The 23864-nt window shown below is 41.9% G+C and overlaps 1 protein-coding gene across 2 annotated transcripts in view; it reads left to right on the top strand.

Moving 5' to 3' along the window:
* Itgb1bp2 (integrin subunit beta 1 binding protein 2) overlaps nucleotides 1-21010 on the top strand; it is a 42693-nt gene extending 21683 nt beyond the window's left edge. For both annotated transcript variants that reach the window (XM_076918918.1, XM_034485403.2), the window contains exon 11: nucleotides 20584-21010. In XM_076918918.1, coding sequence (XP_076775033.1) covers nucleotides 20584-20743 — 160 coding nt within the window. In that variant the 3' untranslated portion in view covers nucleotides 20744-21010. The remainder of the gene's footprint in view (nucleotides 1-20583) is intronic.
* The last annotated feature ends 2854 nt before the right edge of the window (nucleotides 21011-23864 follow it).

Raw genomic sequence — 23864 nt, forward strand, 5'->3', positions numbered from 1 at the left:
CCACTGAGCTGCACCCCCAGCCTACAGTCATTTTGTAATAGTGTTCTGTAAGTTCTGTAACCATTAACTATATTACATTATATTCCATTTTGTGTGCAACTGGGGATCAAACCAGGACCTTATGTATGGGAGACAAGCATTCTATCATTGTCTACAATGATAGAATGCAGCCTCCACATAGCTCCTTGAAGGTATTCCCCTGTCAATCAATATGTAAAGATCTCTAATACTCATTTGTGTATTGCATAATAATTATTGTATAGATATTTTATAGATTGATTGTTCCCCTATTGATATACACTTAGGTTGTTTCTTTTGTTTTTAATAAAAAAATAAATAAATTTGTTTTCAGCCAGGCATGGTGAGTGCTTTAATCCCAGCACTTGGGAGGTAAAAACTGGTGAATCTCTGAGTTCAGGGACAGCCTGGCCTGCAGAGTCAGTTCTAAGACAGCCAGGGCTACACAGAGACACCCTGTTTTGAAAAGTCAAAAAGAAAGGAAGGGAAGGAGGGAGGGAGAAAATAACTTTGTTTTTATACAGTATATTCTGATTATAGTTTCTCCTCCCTCATCTCCTTCCAGATCCTCCCTGCCTCCCCACCATGTCATCCAACTCCATGACTTCTTTCTCTCTTCTAAAAACAAATCGGCCAATAAAAAACCCAAACAAACCAGAACAAAATAAACCCAATAGACAGAGAAAAAGAGAAGCATGAGAAACAAATGCACACACATGTACATGGCCCCACCCCAAATACAAAACCAGAAACCATAACAGATAAGCAGAAGACAGAGAAGGTAAAACATGCCCAAAGCATTATGAGAAAATATTTTCCAAAATACTATTGAGTTCATACTGCTGGGCATGGGGCCTGCCCTTAAGTGTGGTCTGTATCCCCAGTGAGACACTATTGAAGAAACTGAGTTTTCATTTGGGAGCAGTACCATCCATAGGCAGGTGGGCCTGGGCTATATAAAGATACTAGCTGAACATGAGCCTAGGAGCAAGCCAGTAAGGGATGTTTATCAATGGTCTCAGTTTTCACCTTCAGTTCCTGCCCTTAACTTTACTCGATGATGGATGGCAACTTGTGAGATAAAATAACTGCATTCCTGTCTAGGCTGATTTTGGTTATGACATTTATCACAGCAACAGAACACAAACAAAAACAGAACACTAGGCAAGACTGTCTATGCTAGGCTAGCAAATATTTGTATCATGGACAATCTGAAAGGTAGAAATTAGAAGCCTGGAACTTAAAATGTTTTTAAATTATAGCTAAATATTTATATAATTTTAAAAGGACATAGAATAAAAGTTAAATATGAAAACTGGCACAAAAAAAAAAAAAAAAAAAAAGCCGGGCAGTGGTGGTGCACGCCTTTAATCCCAGCACTTGGGAGGCAGAGGCAGAGGCAGGCAGATTTGTGAGTTCGAGGCCAGCCTGGTCTACAGAGTGAGTTCCAGGACAGCCAGAGATACACAGAGAAACCCTGTCTCGAAAAACAAAACAAAAACAAAACAAAAAAAAAAACAAAAAAAAAAGAAGAAGAAGAAGAAAAAAAAAAAAAGAAAAGAAAACTGGAGAGGTGGCTTGGTGGTTAAAAAGCATTTGCTGCACTCCCAGAGGAAGAGTTTAATTCCCATCGTCACCTGGAACTTCTGCTCCAGAGGATCCAGTACTGAACATTGACTGAAGCATGCAACACACACAACACATATTGTTGTTGTTTTTAAAGATTTATTTATTTAACGAGTAAGCTGTTGCTGTCTTCACACAGATGGCTGTGAGTCACCATGTAGTTTTGGTGGGAATTGAACCCTGGACCTCTGGAAGAGCAGCCAGTGCTCTTAACCACTGAGCCATCTCTCTAGTCTCCCATACACACTTTTAAAAAGTCATATATTAATTACTTCAGTTCCCCAATTCTCTTTCTAGAGACAACTATTACTAGTGATCTTTGTTGTTTTGAAAAGGGGTCTGGCTATTTAGCCTCTGATGACTTGGAACTCACTATGTAGTCCAGGATGGCCTCAAACTGGAGGTGAACTTCTTCCCTAGTGCTGAAATTATGGCTTGTGCCACCATGCCTGCTGGCATGTGTATTTGTATCAATATGTCTTTCTGCTTTTTCCAGAAAAGGTTATGATGCTATGAATTCACTCTTTCACTAATCCATCTCTAAGACTGTATCATACTAATATACACATAGTACCTTATTCTTCTTTATGGCTATGTCATAATTTAATGTGTCCCCAACATTTCATTTTTTTTGCAGTTTTCTGCCATGCAAATCCCCTTGAACACTTATTTGTACACATGTACAGTATAATGAAGGATAAATTTCTAGAGGAATTGCTGGATATCACATAGTATCTGCTCTCATTCCTTGGCCAGTTCATCTTCCTCATTCTTCAGTACTCACATAACATTGGAGGTGGAAAGGCAGAATTGATTTCACCAGCTTCTGGAGTGCTGTACCATGGGTGAAACCCAATCATACCCATAAGCCTCATAGATTCGTTCATGCAACTCAGGCTGAGCCCATGACACCATTTTCCTGTTCACAGGGATTGTTTAGGAATGCACCGAGACCCAATAAAATGATTGAGGGGATTTGCTGAAGGATTTGTGGATAGAAGGATTTTTTTCTGGGTGAGGTGCAAGAAGCCAGGCTTTTCTTTCAGACAGTGTGGTGGCTGCCTTCAAATACTTCATTTCTTTTGCCACTAAAGAATGAATCAATTTTAAAATGAAGTACATACTTTAGAAGGCTGCTGGAAGGATATTGGGTCTTTGATATTGTTATCTGTGGAATCAAAGCGATACAATACCTATTGTTCTGAAGTCTGTGATTTAATGAACCAAGAAATTCTCTTTATCATTGAAGCCTATTGGAATTGGGTTTTTTGTTACCTACTAATCTTAAAAGGATGTGTACTTTTGTATGATTTCTTTTGTTTTGAAACAGGGTTTCTCTGTGTAGCCTTTGTTGTCCTGGAGCTCAAGGAGACCAAGCTGGCCTCCAGAATACTGAGACTAAAAGAATGTGCCACCATGCCTGGCAAGGATATGTACTTTTAAAATATTTTGACAATTGCCTTTCTAAAACTTATACCAACAGCTGAACAACAAAATAGAAGGGTGTCTGTTTCTCTATGTTCTTGCCAAATAATATATTACCATATTTTCTGATGTTGCTATTTAAAATATTTATTAATTTTTTGAGAATTTCATACAATGTGTTTTGATCATATTCACCTCCTCTCTACCCCTCCCAGATCACCCCAAACTCACCCACCTCTCCGTTTTTGTTGCCTACATACTCTTGTTTGGTGGCCTGCCCTGGAGTATGGTAGACGTTCCAGGGTCACACTCTTAAAAAACAGATTTCCCCTTTTCCAGCCGCTGTCAAATCCAATAGCTCCTCAGTAGGGAGTGGGGCTTCATGCCCACAGTGGTAAACCCCACCCAATTTCTGGGACTTTGTCTGCTCTGAGCCTCTGAAGGTCTTGTGCTTTTTGTCATAACCACTGTGAGTTCATATGTGCATATGTTTCCCTGTATTCAGTCCCCACTTCTGGTGCTTATAGTCTTTTCTGGCTTCTCTTCCTCAATGATCCCTGAGCCTTGGAGGGAGGAGTGTGTTTGAGATGTTCCTGATACTACTATTTTTATAATAAAAATTGAATCATGTTTTGTATTTAATTTATCATCTTTAGATGACTAGTAAGATTAGGTTTGTTTGTTCACTGCCCCATCCTTCATGGCTCCGGGGATTGGCCTAACAGGGGCTGTAAGAGAATGAGGGAAGGATACACACAGGGATGCATGGAAAAGCTGGGATCTAGTGGACAAGGCTCTCTAATGGAGAACCTGCAACATCTCAGAAGCACAGTGTATTTCATATGTACACTTTGTCTTAGTTAGGGTTTTACTGCTGTGAACAGACACTGTGACCTAGGCAAGTCTTATAAGGACAACATTTAATTGGGGCTTGCTTACAGGTTCAGAGATTCAGTCCATTATCATCAAGGTGGGAAACATGGCAGCATCCAGGCAGGCATGGTGCAGGAGGAGCTGAGAGTTCTACATCATCATCTGAAGGCTGCTAGCAGAATACTGGCTTCCAGGCAGCTAGGATGAGGGTCTTAATGTCTACACTCCCAGTGACACACCTACTCCAACAGGGTCACACCTTCTAATAGTGCCACTCCCTGGGCCCAGCATATACAAACCATAGCTCTGTTGAACAGGGAAGCAGGCTATTGCATACAGCTGACCAAGGAGACAGTTTAGCTAATCTTGGGTTAGGAGCACTTTCTGTGGGGGAGCAGCCTTCAGACCATAAATATCTAGGAGGAGAGAACTTCCACAGGCTTTTCTGCACACAGTATCAACATTTGTACTCAAGCAAGAGGTAGGCTTTGCCAGCCTGCTGAGCCTCACCCAGGCTAGAGTCCTTGACTTGGCCAGCTCACATCAACATGTATCCACTCTGGACTTCACACACTCTGGTTTCCTCTGCTCCCTGCATTTCACCTATTTAAAATCCTATATGGTAGACATGGTGATACACATATTTTTGATCCCAGCAGTTGCAAGGCAGAGGTAGATGGATCATGAGTTTGAGGTCTATTTGGTCTACATAGTGACCTCTAGGTCAGCAGAGAGACTGACTTTTTAAAAAATGCAGGCTGGGGCTGGAGAGATGGCTCAGAGGTTAAGAGCACTGACTGCTCATCCAGAGGTCCTGAGTTCAATTCCCAGCAGAGAATGTGCTGGCTCACAACCATCTGGCATAAGATCTGATGCCCTCTTTTGGTGTGTCTGAAGACAGCTACAGTGTACTCATACATAAAATAAATAAATCTTTTTAAAAAAATGCTGGCTGGGCTTGGTGGCACACACCTTTAATTCCAGTACTCAGGAGATAGAGACAGGCAGTTCTCTGAATTCAAGGCCAGCCTGATCTACATGGGGAGTTCTAGGACAGCCAGAGCTGCAGAAAAGAGTCATGTGTATTTCATTCCTGTGTGTGTATATATGCTATTCATGACCTCTGTCCAGTTTTGTTTCTTCTTCTTCTTAGTGCTTAAGCATATTGCTTACTAAAATAATCTTTAGAAAAATTCTAAGGATGACCTCTATCATATGGGTTGGTATATTTCCTGAATCTCTCTCTCCTCCCTTTCCTCCTCTGTTTCTGTCTCTTGTCTCTGTCACCCCCTTTCTCTCCATCAGAAATCTACCCACATCTACCTTCTGAGTGCTAGGATTAAAGCATGCCACCACACACATCCTAAATTTCTCTTTTGATAAAGCAGTGTTGTTCTCAGGCAGTGTACTGTTGAAGTCAATGCTATGAAGCTTCCTATATGACTTTGCCTATTCTAAGAGGAATTCTCCCCCACTTGTCCTTCATAACTGACTTCATTCACTTAGCATGGTTCAAGGTTGATTCATGTTCTCTAATTCCACCTTTGTTGTTCCAAATGACAGAATTTTTTATTATATGTATTGTGTGTGTGTGTGTGTGTGTGTGTGTGTGTGTGTGTCATGCGCGTGTGCCATAGTATGCATGTGGAGGTCACAGGACAATTTGCCGAAATTGGTTCTCACTTCCAACCATGTGGGTCCAGGGAATGAACTTGGGTTGTCTGATTTGTCAGCAAATACATTTACCACCTACACCATCTCACTGGCCCCAAAGTTTCTTTTTTCAAACCTAAATAGGGTTTCATTCTGTGCACACATATTACCTTTTCCCTTATCCATACATGTGTGCTTAGGGTGAGCTCTACAATTTGGCTGTTGTGAATAGTGCTGCAATGACCGTATTTTCTCAATTATAGTTAAATTCGATGAAGCAGAGAGCAGAATGGTGATAAGTGGATGCTGAGAGGCATAGAGAAAACAGGGAGATGATAGGCAAAGGTCTGAAGCCTCAATTAGAATGAATATGTTTAATTTTCTTTCAGATATATTATATTGTGTGTTGAATATAGTAAACAATAGTGTACTGTACATTTCAAAATGGTTAAGAGGCCTGAGAGTGTAGCACAGTGCAGCATGGATTTTTCACATGCAAACCACTGGACCACTGAGCTGCATCCTCAGCGCCAGGACCACAGTTCTCATCACTGAAGCTTTGCAGTGAGTTTTGAAATCCAGAAGTGAGTTCTCTGAATATTTTTTGCTGTTTATTATTTTAATATAATGTTGTCTACTTGAGGTTCCTTTGGACCCTGTATTATTAATAGGGTGGGTTTTATGACAATATGTTTTTGAGACAGTTTCTGGATAGTTTTCTGCCAACTTGATACAAGCTAGAGAGAAAGGAGCCTCAGTTGAGGAACTGTTTCCATGAGATCCAGCTGTAAGGTGTTTTCTCAATTAGTGATCAAGTGGGGAGGGCCCAGCCTATTGTGGGTGGTGCCATCCCTAGGTCATGGTGCTTTGCCAGGTGGTGGTGGTGCTCACCTTTAATCCCAGCACTTGGGAGACCGGCAGATCTCTGTGAGTTTGAGGCCAGCCTGGTCTATAAAGTGAGTTCCAGGACAGACAGGGCTACACAGAAAAATCCTGTCTCAAAAAAAAAAAAAAAAAAAAAAAAAAAAAAAAAAAAAAAAAAAAAAAAAAAGAAAGAAAGAAAGAAAGAAAGCAGGCTGAGCAAGCCAATAAGAAACACCCCTTCATGGCCTCTGTATCAGCTCCTGTATCCAGGATCCTGTCCTAATATCCTTCAATAATGAACAGCAATATGAAGTCTAATTGTGAGTCTAAGCTGGGGGTCTATGTTCCACGGGAGATGGCTCTCTAGACAGCTCTCTGTAGATAGCCCTAGGCGCTGTAGTCTGCCTGAGACAACTAGCCTTCTGCTTGAGACATCTCTCTCTGATAGTAAAAATTCTAAAAGCTCTCTGGATAGCACATGGATTGTCTGACCAAAGTCAGAAAACCTACTATAAAAAATTCTTGGATCTTCCAACCAAGTCAGAAATCGTGTTAGAAAAATTCTAAAAGTAATTCTTGTATTTTTCCAATCAAAATCAGAAAACATTCTATGAGAGCTGTGTTCAAACAGCCCTCTCTAGATAGCTGCTAGAAAACATTCTAAAAGAGCTGGGTCTGCTTTCCAAGTAATTCTTTGGAGTTGAGGTCAGAAATCCTATTAGAAATATTTCTAAAAGAGCTGTGTTCTCTCTCCGTGGATTTTTCTGACCAAAATCAGAAATCCTGTTAGAAAAAAATTCTTGAAGAGCTGTGTTTCCAGAAATCTCCAGACACCTTAGCTCTAGGCTATAGGAAAAAAAATTCTTAAAAAGGACTGCTATCACTTTCTGTTAGCTAATCCTACACACACTAAAAGCCTAGTTTTTTATTTATGTATCAATTCAGTTATTTATTCCAGTTCCCTCTTGACCTTCCCATGAGTCAGCATTCCATGACCCCAGCCCCTTGACTCTTAGAAAGTGACAGCAAGCACAAGCACAGACAATAAAATAGCTGGGTGGGACCCCCGCCCTGGAATTACCATTCTGACCATGCCAGGACCTAAATTTGCTCTGTCCCAGGCTGACCTTGAACTCAGGAATCTGCCTTTGTATCTTTCCGTGCCCTGCTGGTTCTGTTCCAGGGGCAGGAACCATGCCATGCAGTCCCTTACACATGATCAAGCAGAATTTGGCATTATACACTATCTTTTAATCTAAGATGAGACATCTTTTTAATATATATTACATGTGTATGTGTGTATACCTGCATCTATGTATCTGCCCCATGTGCCTGAAGTTTCCATGGAAGCCAAAAGAGGGTATCAGATCCCCTGGGTTTTGTAATTTTCACTGCCAGCACATAGAAATGCACTGACACACCTATATTTTTAAAAAGAAACTGGATCCAGCCAGGTGTTGGTGGTATACACCATTAATCCCAGCACTTGGGAGACAGAGGCAGGTGGATCTCTTATGGGTTTGAGGCCAACCTGGTCTACAGAGCTAGTTCCTGGAAAGCCGGTGCTACACAAAGAACACCTGTCTCAAAAGAAAAAAAAAAATAAAAGAAACTGGGTGTGATCTAGGGGGATGGTTCTGTGGGTCAAATGTACCTGAATAAAGCTGGTTACAGTGCTATGTATCTGGAACCCCATTAGTGGGGTGGAGTTGCAGATTACTGTATCCCTAGGGTTCACTGGCCAGACTGTGTAGATCAATCAGTGAGCTTCAAGTTCAGGGAGAAGTCCTGTCTCAAAAAAAAAAAAAAAAAGGTGTAAGGCAATAGGGGAAAATACCTGATATTGATCTTCCACATGTATGTGTATCCTATACACAAACATATAAACATAGACCACCCAAACATACATATACACAGACAAAAGAGCCTGGATTTGAGCTAGGTGGGCATAGGGTTGTATACTTATAATCCTAGCACTTGGGAGGCTGAATCAGGAATATTGCTTTGTGTTTCAGGTCAGCCAGAGCTACATAGTAAGACCATGTCTCTAAAACAAAACAAAGCAATGCTCACATATAAAAAGAGCCAGGGAGATGGTTCAGTGGATATTGGTTCATTTCCTGCCAAGTCTTACTACCTGAGTTTGATGCCTAGAATCCACATGTTGTCTTCTGACTTCAACATGTGTACTCTGGGTGTATGTGGGAAACCAAAATGCTCTCACTTGCTCTTGCTCGAGCTCTCTCTCTAAATGAATGTGAGAATTTTTGTTTTAAAACATAAAAAAGGTATTGAGTCTTGCTCAGACTGGCCCAAGAAATTGTGCAACAAACTTGTGACTATCTGAGTGAACATTATCTCCCCTGGCTTGCATTTGATCTTTTTCAATACTGAAAGTGAACCCAAGGCCCTGTGCATGCGACATGAGCACTCTACCACTGGGCGACATTAACAGTCACTTTTGGATTTTAATACAGGTCCTCACTGTAAAAGGAAGAAGCTTTTCTATGCCCATCTTTGCTTTGAATAATGGCAAGGAGACCTTTATATTTATTAATAAGCTGGCACTATAGCTAGGCAGATATTCAGCTATTCTAACCCTATTATTCTAACCTAGCCAACTTCCCAGCCTCGTGGTCCCTTAACCTGCCATCTTAGTCCCACTCTGGTATCTCCTGCATTCAGGTCTTGATAATGACTCCTTGGGACTTACTTAAGACCCCCTTCCTTTCTCTAAGCACAGAAGTGTCACCTTTCCCTGGCCTAGCCAGCTATAGGCTGTTCAGCTCCTTGTCTGGCCAATCAGGTGACAGAGAACAATGTTTTACAAAAGACTGATTCTAGGGATGCTTCATAATAATGATAATACCAAAGTCCTGACAGCAGCTAGATCCCTGGGCACAGAAATCAGCAGCTGAATACATAATGCACAAAACCAGCCCCCAACGCCTCACTACGTTATACAGTTTGGCCTCAAGTTTGCAATTCTCCAGTCTCAGTCTCCTGAGTATGTGGCAGGTACATGCTACTGATCTCGCCTGCAGCTAATTTATGTTGCTATTATTGTACTTCTGGGAGTGTAACCTAAGCTTTAATTATTTTATTTTATTTCTTTGTGTTCAGGTGTTTTGCCTGTGTTCAGTCTATGTACCTTGTTCGTGCATGCCTGTTAAAGCCAGAAGAGGATGTCAGATCCCCTGAGACTGGAGTTACAGATGGTTGTAAACAACCAATCATATGGGTACAGGGAATCAAACCAGAGCAGCCAGTGCTCTTTACTGCTGAGCCACTCTACAGCCAGTTCTTGTGTTTTAATTACATCTATCTATCTATCTATCTATCTATCTATCTATCTATCTATCTATCTAATCTACCAGCCTGTCTGTGTTGAGGCCTGCCCACCTAGCATAGCTATAGCCATTTTGTTCCATGCCAGTTAGCTGTTTCATCTTGTTGTAATATGTCTGCCAGTCACTGACACAGAAAAAAATTTGACTCAGAGCAGGGTCATGCTGACCACATACTCTATTATGTTCTGTATGTTATGCAGTTTGTTAATCTTTTAAAATATTTATTTATTATTTTATTTATGTGAGTACACTGTAGCTATCTTCAGGAACACCAGAAAAGGGCATCAGATCCCATTACAGATGGTTGTGAGCTACCACATGGTTGCTAGGAATTGAACTCAGGACCTCTGTAAGAACAGTCAGTGCCCTTAACTGCTGAGTCATCTCTCCAGCCCAAAGTTTATTATTCTTAAGAAATTTCACAACCACAAGCTTCAGGTAAGACCCATGCAATTAAAGGTCAGTATGAACTGTTATGTCTAAAATGGCTTGAGTCAAGGCCAGCTACCAGCAGCACTTCCAGCACCTGCATATGGCTCATTGTGGTTTTAGCATTTATAAGCTGGTCCTGAGAAATAAATGTCCAGGGTGCAGCTTTCAGCTCTTGAGCCTGAGCTGTTGCCCTGGTTGATCAGTCTTTAGGTGTGTGTTCAATAAACCATCTCTGTCTGACTGAGATTGGTGTTTGTATGGGTTGTGGGGCAACTCCTGGACCCCATCACTTTGTGTGTGTGTGTGTGTGTGTGTGTGTGTGTGTGTGTGTGTGAATGGGTTGGTAGGTGCATGTCTGTCACAATGTATGTGAAGGAAAGTCACAAGACAACCTATAGGAGTCAATTCTCATATGGGCCATGGGGCTCAGAGGGTTAGTCAAGCTTGACAGTGAAGCACCAGCCCTATTCTTCATCATTGTTGTCATCGTCGTTGTCATTTGTGTGGGTATTTATGTACCCATGTTTGTACAGATGCCATTGGTTGTCCTGTTCTACCACTCTTCACTTACTCTCTTGAAACAAGCTTTGTCACTGAAGCTGGAGTTAGACTGGTTGGCAACAAGCCTCAGTGATTCTCCTGTCTTCACTTCCCATTGCTGATGGTACAGATGTGACTATACACACACCTTTCTTTAATCCCAGCACTTGGGAGGCAGAAGCAGGCTGATTTCTGAGTTCGAGGCCAGCCTGGTCTACAGAGTGAGTTCCAGGATAGCCAGGGCTATACAGAGAAACCCTGTCTCGAAAAGCCAAAAAAAAAAAAAAAAAAAAAAAAAAAGAGGTTTATTTACTTTTAATTTTTAAGTTAGATTTATTAATTTTATTTTTTATGTGTAGTGTTTTGCCTACTTTATGTATGCACACCACTGGTATCCTTGATGCCCTCAGAGGTCAGAAGAGGGTATTGGAGCCTCTGGAATTGGAGTTATAGATGATTTGAACCATTATGTGAATTTACAGCCATGTGCCATTGTGTCTGATTCATTTTAGGTTTGGTAAAAATAAGTTCTTGTTCGTTATCTTGGGTGAGTAATTTAACCCTGGCTTTTGGGTATAGGGTCTCTATCTATCCTGTCTAAACCGACTTTGATCCTTCAGCCCTCTGCTTCACCCTTCTGTGTAGTTAGAATTACTGGCATATGCCACAGCACCTGTCTACTAATTTAAATCTCAGCATTTTGTTTGATAAAATATGGGCAATGGTTTGGTGAGCTGGCTTAGCAGGGAAAATTCACTTACTGCCAAGCCTGATGACCTAAGAGACTCACATGGTCAAAAAAGTGAAGTGACACCTGTGAGCTGTCCTTTGACACACACCCCTTCCCCCAGTAACTTCTTAAAATATAGGCAATACAATCTACTTCAAAAGAAATAATGACTAGTAAATTTCTGGCATGATACTAGGATCAGCACTCAGATTTCAACCTAGAAAACTGGAACCACAGGGAAAATTTAGTAGTGACTTAGTGACCGGCATTGAGAAGCCCGACAGGGGACTTCGAATCAAGCTAAGATTAATGAAAGAGCTGGCACCACAGAGCAATTTTGTCTGCAGCTGGAGATGGGGCGGGAAGAAGAAAGGGCCAAAGGGAGGGAGGAACACCCTGCTTTTCCTTCCTCTTGCCTGCCAGTCTTCAGCCACTGTTTGCCTCTGCCAAATTCAGCCTGAAGCCAGCTGTTCGGCGTGGCTGAGTGCCTACTCCCTCTGGCGGTCAGCTTGCTGAAATGCAGAGCTTAGAACAGAATAACAATGAGGTAGAAATTAAACAGGCCTGAAAAAAAATACCTTTATTTAGATTTTTTTTGAGACAGTGTCTCTGCCACCATGTTCTGCTGGAAAATCTTTAAAGGTACTAAGTACAATTCACAAAAACCTCTTTTGAAAATATGTTGCAGTAATTCACCAGAATAAAGGTGAGTTTAGCCAGTCAGGGCAACATAGCAAGTTTGGGGCCAATATGAACTACATAGTGAGATGAGACTATGTCTTAAGAAAGTAAGCGCCAGCAGTGATGGCCCATGCCTTTAATCCCAGCACTTGAGAGGCAGAGACGGGCAGATTTCTGAGTTCAAGGCCAGCCTGGTCTACAGAGTGAGTTCCAGGACAGCCAGGGCTACACAGAGAAACCCTGTCTCAACCCCTCCTCCAAAAAAAGACAGACAGACAGACAGACAGACAGAAAACAAGGGGTGGGACTGGAGAAATGGCTCAGTGGTTAAGAGCACTGACTGCTCTTCCAGAGGTCTTGAGTTCAATTCCCAGCAACCACATCGTGGCTCACAACCATCAGTAATGGGATCCTGATGTGTCTGAAGACAGTGACAGTATATTCATATACATAAAATAAACAAATCTCTTTTTTTCAGAGCTGAGGACTAAATCCAGGGCCTTGTGCTTGCTAAGCAAGTGCTCTACCACTGAGCTAAATTCCTAACCCCTGAACAAATCTTAAAGAAAAAAGCACATGCTACGCTTTAAAAGAAAGAGAGAAAGAAAGAAAGAAAGAAAGAAAGAAAAGAAAAGAAAACAAGGGGTGCTGGAAAGATGGCTTACTGTTTAAAAGCACTTATTATTCTTGTAGAGCAACCAGGTTCAATTCCCAGCACCCACATGATAAGTTACAGCCATCCATATATAACTCCAGTTCCATTAAGAGCCCATGCTGCTTCCTTCTGCCCACTCCTTCCTCTTCCTTCTCCTCTTTTTCTTCTTTAGATAGGGTCTCATTATGCAGTCCTGGTTGTCCTGAAGCTCACTGTGTAGACCAGGCTGGCCTGGACTCACAGAGATCCAACTGTTTCTGCCTCCCGAGTGCTGGGATTAAAGGCGTGCGCTACTATGTCCAGACTGATGCTCTCTTTTTACTTCCATGGTCACCAGGCACACATGGTGTACAGACATACAAATAGGCAAGACACGAACACACATAAATTTAAAAAACACACAAAACAACAAAAACCAAAGGTTATGTATAGTGCATACTTTTGTGATAGTGCATACTTTTTTTTAATTTACTTGTTTATTTTATGTATATGAGTTCATTTTCACTATCTTCAGACACACTAGAAGAGGGCATCAGACCCCATTACAGATGGTTGTGAGCCGCCATGTGGTTGTTGGGAATTGAACTCAGGACCTCTGGAAGAAGTCAGTGCTTTTAACCACCGAGCCATCTCTCCAGCCCAGTGGTGCATACTTTTAGCCCAGCACTCAGGAGGCAGAGGCAGGCAGGTGCTGGATCTCTATGAGTTTAAGGACAACCTGGTTGGGCTACATGGTAAGACTCTGTCTCAAAACTCAACCAACTAACCAACAAATACAAACAAAGCAAAAAACAGCAACAAACCAAGAGATAGGGCTTGAGAGATGGCTCAGGGGTTAAGAACCACCTCTTACAAAGGACTCAGATTTAGTTCCCAGCACCTTATCCACATGGTAGCTCATAACCATCTGTAATTCCAGGTCCAGGGGATCCAGTATCTTCTTCTGGCCTCCACAAAAGAAAAAGAAGAAAACAAGGGTTGCTAGGCATAGTGGTACATACCTTCAATCCCAGCACTCTTGGGATGCAGAGGCAGAAAGATGTCTGTGAGTTCAAAGCCATCCAGGGCTACATAGTGAGATACTGTTTCAGAAAATAAAAAAATGGACTTTGTTGGTAGAGTGCTTGCCTAGCATGTGCAAAGCTCTGGGTTCTGTCCCTACTGCCTGGGACACTGAGTGTGGTGGTGTACACCTATAATCACAGCACTGGAAGCAGGAGAAAGGAACAACATTCAAGGTCATCTTTGGCCACATAAGGGGTTTGAGGCCAATCTGGGCCAAGGGACACCTTGCCTAGAAAGAGAAAAAAAGAAAATGGGCTAGGAGAGTACCCTAGCATGCACAAAGCTCTGGGTTCTGATTCTTAGCACACCTTTCACAAAAACATTATAGGAGACTAATTTTTTTCTTCTCTCCCATCCCTTACTTACCTTTCTAGATTATTCTAAATACAACTATTCCTAGGCTGATCCAGTGGCATATTAAAATGGATTTTCAGTGTCATACATTGCTGTGGGAAGCCATGGCAAGGCCTTACTCTTGGCAAACACTCACCCTTGGCTTTCCTATCTACTATTCTTCTGTCTGCTTACCTTCCATAATTCACTTGTCAGTTCTCAGAACTTCAAACAAGGCCTCATAGCAACCCACCTTAGTAACCGTTCCTCCTGATCTCTAGATTTAGACAACATCCTGCTAGATAGATGTTTTTAGAACCCCTGGTAACAGAAAGGCTTTGTAAGAACAACTTAGTTAGACCCCACAGCTGCAGCTAGCTTCCTCCACCTGCAAAGGCCCCTTTCCTTTCCTACCCCTCCCCATATCCTGTTTTTAGAGTATATAACCTGTGTGAACAATAACAATGTTGCCAGCTTGATCAGACTTCTTGACCTGCTGTGCCTCCTTATTTTCTCGTGCATCTCAGTCCTTTCCACAGGGTCTAAGGGTCCCACTTGATTGTCCAGCTGGCCTGGACACATTGTAGCTTCTCAACTGAAATCTCAAGGAGATTCTGCAGAAGTGTATCAGGTGGGACCTAAGCTATCACCTCAAACCAGGTTACCTTGCCTTACCCTTCTGTTTGTACCTCCTGAGGCTGGGCTTACGGACTTGGACTTGCATAACCATGGCCACTTATACCTTTTCTTTCTCTCCACCACCTCTGTGTAACTGGTCTCCCTCCTGACCTCTTGCAAGTACTAGGATTATGGAGTGCACTGCCACACCTGGCTGATGTCCATTGCTTCTTTCTGCTCACCGAATACATTTAAGACAGCTGATTTGATAGATTTCACTGTAATCTCACAGCCATCAGTTTGTGACTATTATAAACTACTTTTGCAGTCTCTATCCCTTCTTGTGTGTTGTTACTGCCATTTTTATTTATTTATTTATTTATTTATTTATTTATTTTATTTATTTATTTATTTTTTTTGGTTTTTTCGAGACAAGGTTTCTCTGTGTAGCCCTGGTGTCCTGGAACTCACTCTGTAGACCAGGCTGGCCTCAAACTCAGAAATCCGCCTGCCTCTGCCTCCCAAGTGCTGGGGTTAAAGGCCATTTTTAATTTTAAAAATTAATTAGATTTACAATTTGTGTTTGTGTGTTGGTGGGTGTTCGAGCTCATGCCACGGAGTGCTCGTGGAGAGGACAGCATGCAGGAGTCAGTTCCCTACCACATGGGGCTAGAGGGCTGAATTCAGGTGTTAGGCTTGTGCAGCAAGCGCTTCTACTGCTGGACTGTTGAGCTGTGATGCGCTTGGGTGTGGGGTCCTGTTAGGTTGAATTGTGAGTCTGCAGCCCCAGGAGCTGTGGCTGTGGCTCAGGGAGGTAGAGACACGGGACTGAGTTCACTTCATGCGCTCCAGAAGCCTCAGGGCTTTGCTCTGGGAGTGAAGGAACACTGTCTGAGACTTGGCGGAGGCCAGAGCTCTTAGGTTGGAGGTCTCCCGGCCAGGGCAGTGGCCAGGAACCAACTGGTCTCAGACCCTTGGGCTCTCAGGTGCTGCTGAGAGGCCTCCGAAGAACCTAGACAGGCTTACAGGCTGAATTGACCCGCAGCTGAAGGAGAAGCTCCGGCAGCACCACATAGGGAATGAGACTCTTGGTCACGGCAACTTGATTGCTTGGCTGGGTCACTGCTGGCTTGGCTAGCTCGGTTGAGTAGGTGGCCTCCGTGGCTGGAAGCGTAGATTAGAAGGTGGCTTAGTAGTTGAAGACCTTCTCCATGGTTCCCCACAGTGGGCCCCAAAGAAGAGAGGTAGTCCATGGTCTTAAGATATTTATTGTCATGGCAGAAAGTGGATGAAGCTGCACCCTGTGTTCTCAGGGCAGGCCTGAGGTTAAATACCTTTTGCAAGGGGGAGGGTCTGGGAAGGAATGCTTAATTGGCTATGCACTCTGGCCTTTAGGTAACTCATGAATATGGAGATCTCTTGAGGCTCTGCAGCCTGTGTCACACCCTCTACCTCTGCTACATAACCAATGGCCACAAACCTCTTTTGGGGAGGGGCTGTAGAGGGCTGTGACTATATGAAAGCAACCAGGGGTCCCAGGAGAAGGCCAAACTCCTACGGTCCCCAAGGGTCTCTGGGGCTCGAAGCCAACTCGACCAGGTACCCAGCTACCTCTCACAGCCCACTGCCCCACATGGGACCATCTTGTAGGCTCAGTTTAGGCTTTTTCATTACCATCCTGTCTCATATCTTCCGTGTATGATGCTCTGAGTTTTAAAAAAATTTTCCCCTGACTTTTGCTTGACTAATCAAATTGTCTTTGTTCCTTTTTCTCTCTAGTTTTAGATGTTCTTCCAAGCCAACAAATTACTACTTTTATATTGTTCTAAAAAAAATTGTCCTGGCTAGTTTTATGTCAACTTGACACAAGCTAGAGTTATCAAAGAAGAAGCCTCGACTGAGTAAATGCCTCCACAAGACCAGTCTGTAGGCAAGCCTGAACGTTTTCTTAGTTAGTAGTGACTGATGTCAGTGGTGTCATCCCTGGGCTGGTGGTTCACGATTCTATAATAAAGCAGACTGAGCAAGCCACAATGAGCAAGCTGTACTGCTCCATGGCCTCTGAATCAGCTCCTGCCTCCAGATTCCTGCCCTATGTGAGTTCCAGTCCTGACTTCCTTTGGTGATGAACAGCAGTGTGGAAGTGTAAGCTGAATAAACCCTTTCCTTCCCAACTTGCTTTATGGTATCTGTGTTTATCCTGGCAATAGAAACCCTAACTAAAAATAATCATTCAAACATATTTTTCTGTACATAATAATTATTCAATGTGTATAATCTTTTCCTTTCCCCAGGTAAGATTTGTGGTTGGTTTTACATTTGGCTTTAATTTCTTCTCCATTTCTAATGTTTTTATAAAATCATTTGTGGTTTTTTTTTTTAATTTTTAAATTTTTATCTACATTGGTGTTTTTCCTGCATTTCTGTGTGAGAGAGTCAGATCCACTGCAACTTTAGTTACAGATAGCTGTGAGCTACCATATGTGTACTGGGAATTTAGCTCTGGTCCTCTGGAATAGCAGCTAATGCTTTTAACTGCTGAGCCATCTCTTCTGTCCTGATAGGCTGGTTTTTTGAAATAGGGTTTCTCTGTGTAACAGTCCTGGCTGTCCTGGAACTTACTTTGTAGACCAGGCTGGCCTCCAACTCACAGAGATCCACCTGCCTCTGCCTCCCAAGTGCTGGGATGAAAGCTCTGTGCAGCCACCACCTAGAGGTTTGGCTCTAGATTTATAAAAATAAATTCTTAAAGCTGGAGAGATGGTTTAGTGGTTAAGAACATATATTGATTGCTCTTGCAGAGGACCTCAGTTCAATTCCTAGCACCTATATCAGGTGACTAATCTGTAACTCCAGTTCCATGGAGACCAGTACTCATGTGCCCCATACACATAATTAAGAATAATGAAATACATCTTTTTAATTCGTTTTTAAATTTATTTTGGTGTTTTGCCTGTCTGCATGTCTGAGGAGGGGCTGGGGGTGCCAGATTCCCCTACAACTGGAGTTATAGACGTCGTGAGCTGTCATGTGGATGCTGGGAATTGAACCCAGATCCTCTAGAAGAGCATACAGTGCTCTTTAATGACTGAGTCATCTCTCCAGCCCATTATTTTTTCTTAAAAAATTAAATTCTTGGGCTGGAGAGATGGCTCAGTGGTTAAGAGCACTGACTGCTCTTCCAGAGGTCCTGAGTTCAATTCCCAGTAACCACATGGTGGCTCACAACCATCTGTAATGGGATCTGATGCCCTCTTCTGGTGTGTCTGAAGATAGCTATAATGTACTCCTATAAATAAAAATAAATAAATAATATTTTAAAAAATTAAATTCTTGTGAGGAGCATTTGAGAGGAGTGAGTTGTCTTGAGCCAGGATGACTCTGTGATAGGCAGCAAACTTCTGGAGACCAGGCCTGAGTTTCTACTCCCTAGAACTGGGCAAGCCAGTTACTGAAACAACTGCAGATTTATGTAAAAGGGACCCCTCCCCAGCTTGTAAAGGGACAATTAGCCAAACTAAGAGGTCAAGAGCTACGCCTCCTTGGCCTGAAGCAAGAAAGTGTGAATCATAGAGCTAGAACCCACCAATCAAGATATAGATCACCTACCCCTCCCTAATGTTCCTCCTTTTGGCTTTAAATCTAAATCTACGAATTCAGTTGGAGTTTTTCTATGCTGATGGAATTGGGCCCCTGTATGCAGGAATAAATGCTCTTTGCTTTTGCTTACTATTTGAATCTAGAGTATCATTTTTCAGTGATTCACAGACCCTAACACATTGTCACTCCAAGTGGCTTAACTTCCTCTAGGATAGTGGTGGCAAATACCTTTAGTCTCAGGACTCAGGAGGCAGATATGAGGGATCTCTAAGTTTGAGATTGGCCTGGTCTACAGAGTGAGTTCCAGGACAGACAGACAGAAACCATCTTGAAAAAACAAAGAAAAGATTCTCTGTCTTCTGTCACTGTCTCTCTTTCTCTTTCTCTCTCTCTCTCTCTCCTTTCTTGCATATACATGTATATATGAATATATTTATATGTATTGTTTATAGTTTTAGGTAAATATAGAATTGTTTTCTTGAGGCTTTATCACTAGCTTTGCTGTTATTTATCCATCATCCCTCCTTCCTCTCTGTATTGGCTTCTGTTTCTGTTTCATATTTCATGTCTGCTGTGTCCTGTTATTCACTTCTTAAGCCCAACACACACCCTATGTTCCCTTTATACTCTCTTGGTTTCTGTCATTACTCCATTTTGTATACTCACATCTGAGGGTTTGGAATTTGGAACCACAATGAGAGAGAACATGTGATATTTGTCTTTCTGGGTCTGAGTTAACTCACTCAATATGATCTTTCTATGTCTACCCATTTACCAGAAAGTTCCATTTTTTAAATATATGAATTATATCCATAGTGCATGTATAACACATTTTCATTATCAACTGTCACTTGAAGGACATTTAGGTTGTTTCCATTTCCCAGCTATTGTGAATAGAGCAGCTGTGAACTTGGCTGAGCAAGTATTTGGGGAGTAGAGTGCCAAGGCCTTTGGGCAGATGCCAGTGAGTGGTATGGCAGGGTCACATAGTAGATTTATTTTTAGTTATTTGAGAATTCTCCATGCCAATTTCCAGAGTAGCTTCTCCAATTTGCAATTCCACCAAGAGTGAGTGAGACTTTCTCTTTCTCCACAACCTTACCAACATTTTGTTGACCTTAGCCATTCTGACTGATAAAATCTCAAAGTTGTTTTAATTTGCATTTCTCTAATTGCCAACGATTATGAGTATTTTTGAGGTACTTCTTTTGTTTATAGCCCTCTATTTTTAAAAATTTATTTATTTTTATTTTATATGCATTGGTGTTATGTCTACATGTATGTCTGAAAGTGCCAGATATACTGGAATTGGAGCTATAGACAGTTGTGAACTGCCATGTGGGTGCTGGAAGTTGAAATCTAGGTTCTCTGGAAGAGTAGCCAATGCTTTTAACCACTGAGCTATCTTTCTAGCCTCCCTCTACCCCATTTTCTAATTGAATCATTTGTTTCCTTGATTTTTTTTTTTTTTTTTAGTTATTTGTACAAGTCTTGATATCAATCCTCTGGCAGATATGTACCTGACAAAGATAACAAAAACTCTGTAACTAGGAATGAGAAGCCTTCCTTTGAATGGTTGGTCAGCATAGTCCAGGTGACTCTCAAAACTAGGGTATCCATTTAGCCCTTGGTTGCCTCTCAGGTTGAGGGTGGCCGCTATTGCTGAAGATGCTTAGGACACAGGATTCAGGTGATTAGAGCTGGATCTGATATGAAAGCCTCTTTCCTGCTTTCTAGTTTCCATGGTGACAGAAAAATATACAAGCTGCCAATGGAGGGAAGCAATTAAAGAGTCCCACTTAGGTGTAACACCTATGAACTATGACAATTACCAGCAGGGTAAGGTATGTGGAAAAGTGCAGTAAGTGGCACTCACACATTTGAGGTAACCTACAGCTGTCTAATTGGACTTAAAGCCCATTTGATAGGAAGAAAATCATGCCTAGAACTTGAAACCTAGTCAAGTTTCTGGAGCCAGTGAGGTCATGAGTCTTAGAAAAGAATCTACTACTGCTGCTTTGGTGGGCCAGCATAATTCCTTACTACATTCTAAATCTTATCTTTATACCCATTGGTAAGTGTAGCTACCATCCCTCATGAAAGAATCTCTCTCTTTACAGCAAAGAAAATCACAGAAAACTACAACTGAAAACAATGCAGAAATCAACTGATCATGGGAAGTCCATCCCTAACAGATATATATATCTATATCACAGTTCTGTGTCTGTGGCTCAGGGACCATCAAGGAAGAAAAAGAGGCAGAAGATTGTAAGAGGCTGAATCCCAGGGGTCTGCTGTGAAACAGTGTCTCCTAGAAATGGCTGCAGAAACAAGACTGGAACAGTGACAAGATCAATGGACAAGTTAACATGGAAGGGGACAATTTCACATCATTAGTTGTCCAATGCCGAGTGATCAGCCCTAAAACAATATAAACACAAACAACAAAAACAAACTAAGTAGGTTGTATTTATATATTTGTACATACATACATAAGGTGTGTGTGTGTGTGTATGTGCATAACAAAAATAAAGACTATCAACTTGAGGGTGTGTGTAGAAGGGGTTGGAGGGAGAGTACCTGGGGGGGGCGGAGGGAAGAAAGGGAGGGGGAAAGTGATGTAATTCTATTTCGATTTAAAAACATTTAAAGGGGGCCTGGAGAGATGGCTCAGTGGTTAAGAGCACCATCTACTCTTCCAGAGGTCCTGAGTTCAATTCTCAGCAACCATATGGTGGCTCACAACCATCTGTAATGCGATCTGATGCCCTCTTCTGGTGTGTCTGAAGACAGCTAGAATATATATATATATATATATATATATATATATATATATTTTTTTTTTTTTTAAAAACCTTTCAAACTCTTTGTTTAAAAACAAAACATTTAAAGGTTTGGAGAGATGGCTCAGTGGTTAAGAGCACTGATTGCTCTTCCAGAGATCCTAAGTTCAATTCCCAGCTACCACATGGTGGCTCACAACCACCTGTAATGGGATCTGATGCCCTCTTCTTGTGTGTCTGAAGACAGCTACAGTGTATTCACATAAATAAAATAAATAAATAAATCGTAAAAAAAGAAGTCACTGTTTAAAAAACATTTAAGAAGTAAATTGTTAGCTATATTTTAACTTTTTTTGTATGTGAGAGACAATTTCTCTTATAACCCAGATTGGCCTTGAACTCAAGATTTTCCTACCTCCACCTCCCAAGTGCTGAGATTACAAGAATATGTGTGTGCTACCATGCCCTAGTTTATGTACTGCTGAGGATGGAGGCCATTCTTAGTCTTGATGTTTGTCTCATAATTTAAGTCAGGCTTGCCTCAAATAGGTGATCTACCTGTTTCCACTGCCAGAGTCTCGTGATCACAGGTGTGTACCCCTATGTATGGCTTAATAATCCTTTATTAACAGTTACACAAAAAAAGCCAGAAAAATTTCTAGGCTAAGGTATATGATGTACTTGCCAACAAGCCCTCAGGCTGGAACTCCCATGGTAGAAGGAGAGAACTCACTCCCCAAAACTGTCCTGGATCACATTCACAAGGAACTCTCTTTTCACTCATAGAGAGTACACAAATAGATAATAAGAAAGGAAGGAAGGAAGGGAGGGAGGGAGAAAGAAGAAAAAAGAAAAGAAAGAAAGAAGAGATAAAAATATGTTTAAGTCATTTTGGGAAGTGGCAGTAGGGGATCAGAAGTTCAAGGTCATCCTTAGGTATATATAAATTTTTGAGTCCATCATGGGCTAAATGAGACCTTGTCTTTAAATAAATGAATAAAGAAATGCCTTCCCTGTTGGGGGTGGGGTGGGGCTGGGCTGAGAGTATGATTCTGTGGTTGGATGATCATGTGAGAGCACCTAAGTCTGATTCACAACTTCAAAACAAATCATTCCCTGGAGGCCTGGGAGTTGCATTTTGTGTAGAAAGCATTGGGGGCCTCCTGAAAGTAATAACCAGCTTCTCCATGTAGAAGGCAGGAGATTTACAACAGAATCTCTCCCTCTTGTCCCTGTTTTTTTATTTTGGGTTTTTTTTTTTTAAAGACAGGGCTTCTCTGTGACCAGGCTGGCCTTGAATTCATGAGATCCACTTGCCTCTGCCTCCTGAGTGCTGGGATTTATTTCTTTTTCTTTTTTAATTTATTTATTTTATATCTGTGAGTACATTGTCACTGTCTTCAGACACACCGGAAGAGGGCATTGGATCCCATTACAGATGGTTGTAAGCCACCATGTGGCTGCTGGGAATTGAACTCAGGGCTTCAGAGACTTTGGAAGAGCATTCAGTGCTCTTAACCGATAAGTAATCTCTCTAGATCCTGAGTGCTGGGATCAAAGATGTGTGCTGTCATAACTGTCCTCTGAGAGGTTCTATCCAGCAGCTGACTGAAACAGACCCATATACCCACAGCTAAATATCAGACAGAGGTCAGGACTCTTATGGAAGACTTGGGGGAAGGATTGAAGGGCCTGAAAGGAATGAGACCCCCACAAGACTACCAACACAGTCAACTAACCTGGACCTCTGGGAACTCTCAGAGATGAGCCACCAACCAAAGAGCATACATAAGATGGAATGAAGCACCTAGCATGTATGCAACAGATCTACAGCTCAATCTCCACGTGGCCCCCCAACAACTGAAGTGGAGGCTCTCCCTAAAGCTGTAGCCTGACTGTGGTATCCTTTCCTAACAGGGCTGCCTTGTTTGGCCTCAGTGGGAAAGGATGCACCTAATCTAGCAGAGACTTGATGTGCCAGGGTAGAGGGATATGGGGGGGGGCACCTCTCAGAGGAGAAGGATGGGGGAATGGTCTTAGTGAGGGGGGACTGGAAGGGGGCAGTACTTGGGGTGTAAATAAATTTAATTACTTACTTAATTAAAAGGTGTGTTCTGGGGACTGGAGAGATGGCTCAGAGGTCAAGAGCACTGGATGCCCTTCCAGAGGTCTTTTTGAGTTCAATTACTAGCAACCACATGGTGGGTTACAACCATCTGTAGTGGGATCTGATGTGTGGGATTCTGATGTGTCTGAAGACAGCTACAGTGTACTCATATACATTAAATAAATAAATAAATAAATAAATAAATAAATAAATAAATAAAAGCCAGGCAATGGTAATATATTTTTTTTTTCTTTAAGATTTTTTTATTATGTATAAATCATTCTGTCTGCATGTATGTCTGCAGGCCAGAAGAGGGCACCAGATCTCATTATCGATAGTCATCATGTGGCTGCTGGGAATTGAGTCTCGAGGGACTCAGCTAAATGAGATTGCCTTTGCAGTCGGGGGCGTGACTACTGAGTTCAGTATAGATGGAGAGGACTACTCCCTGTACAACAAGACATTATTTTGGAGACAGTTTCTAAAAACCAAACACCATTTTTATTCATTT

Source organism: Arvicanthis niloticus, chromosome X, assembly GCF_011762505.2.
Source record: "Arvicanthis niloticus isolate mArvNil1 chromosome X, mArvNil1.pat.X, whole genome shotgun sequence".
Lineage (NCBI taxonomy): Eukaryota > Metazoa > Chordata > Mammalia > Rodentia > Muridae > Arvicanthis > Arvicanthis niloticus.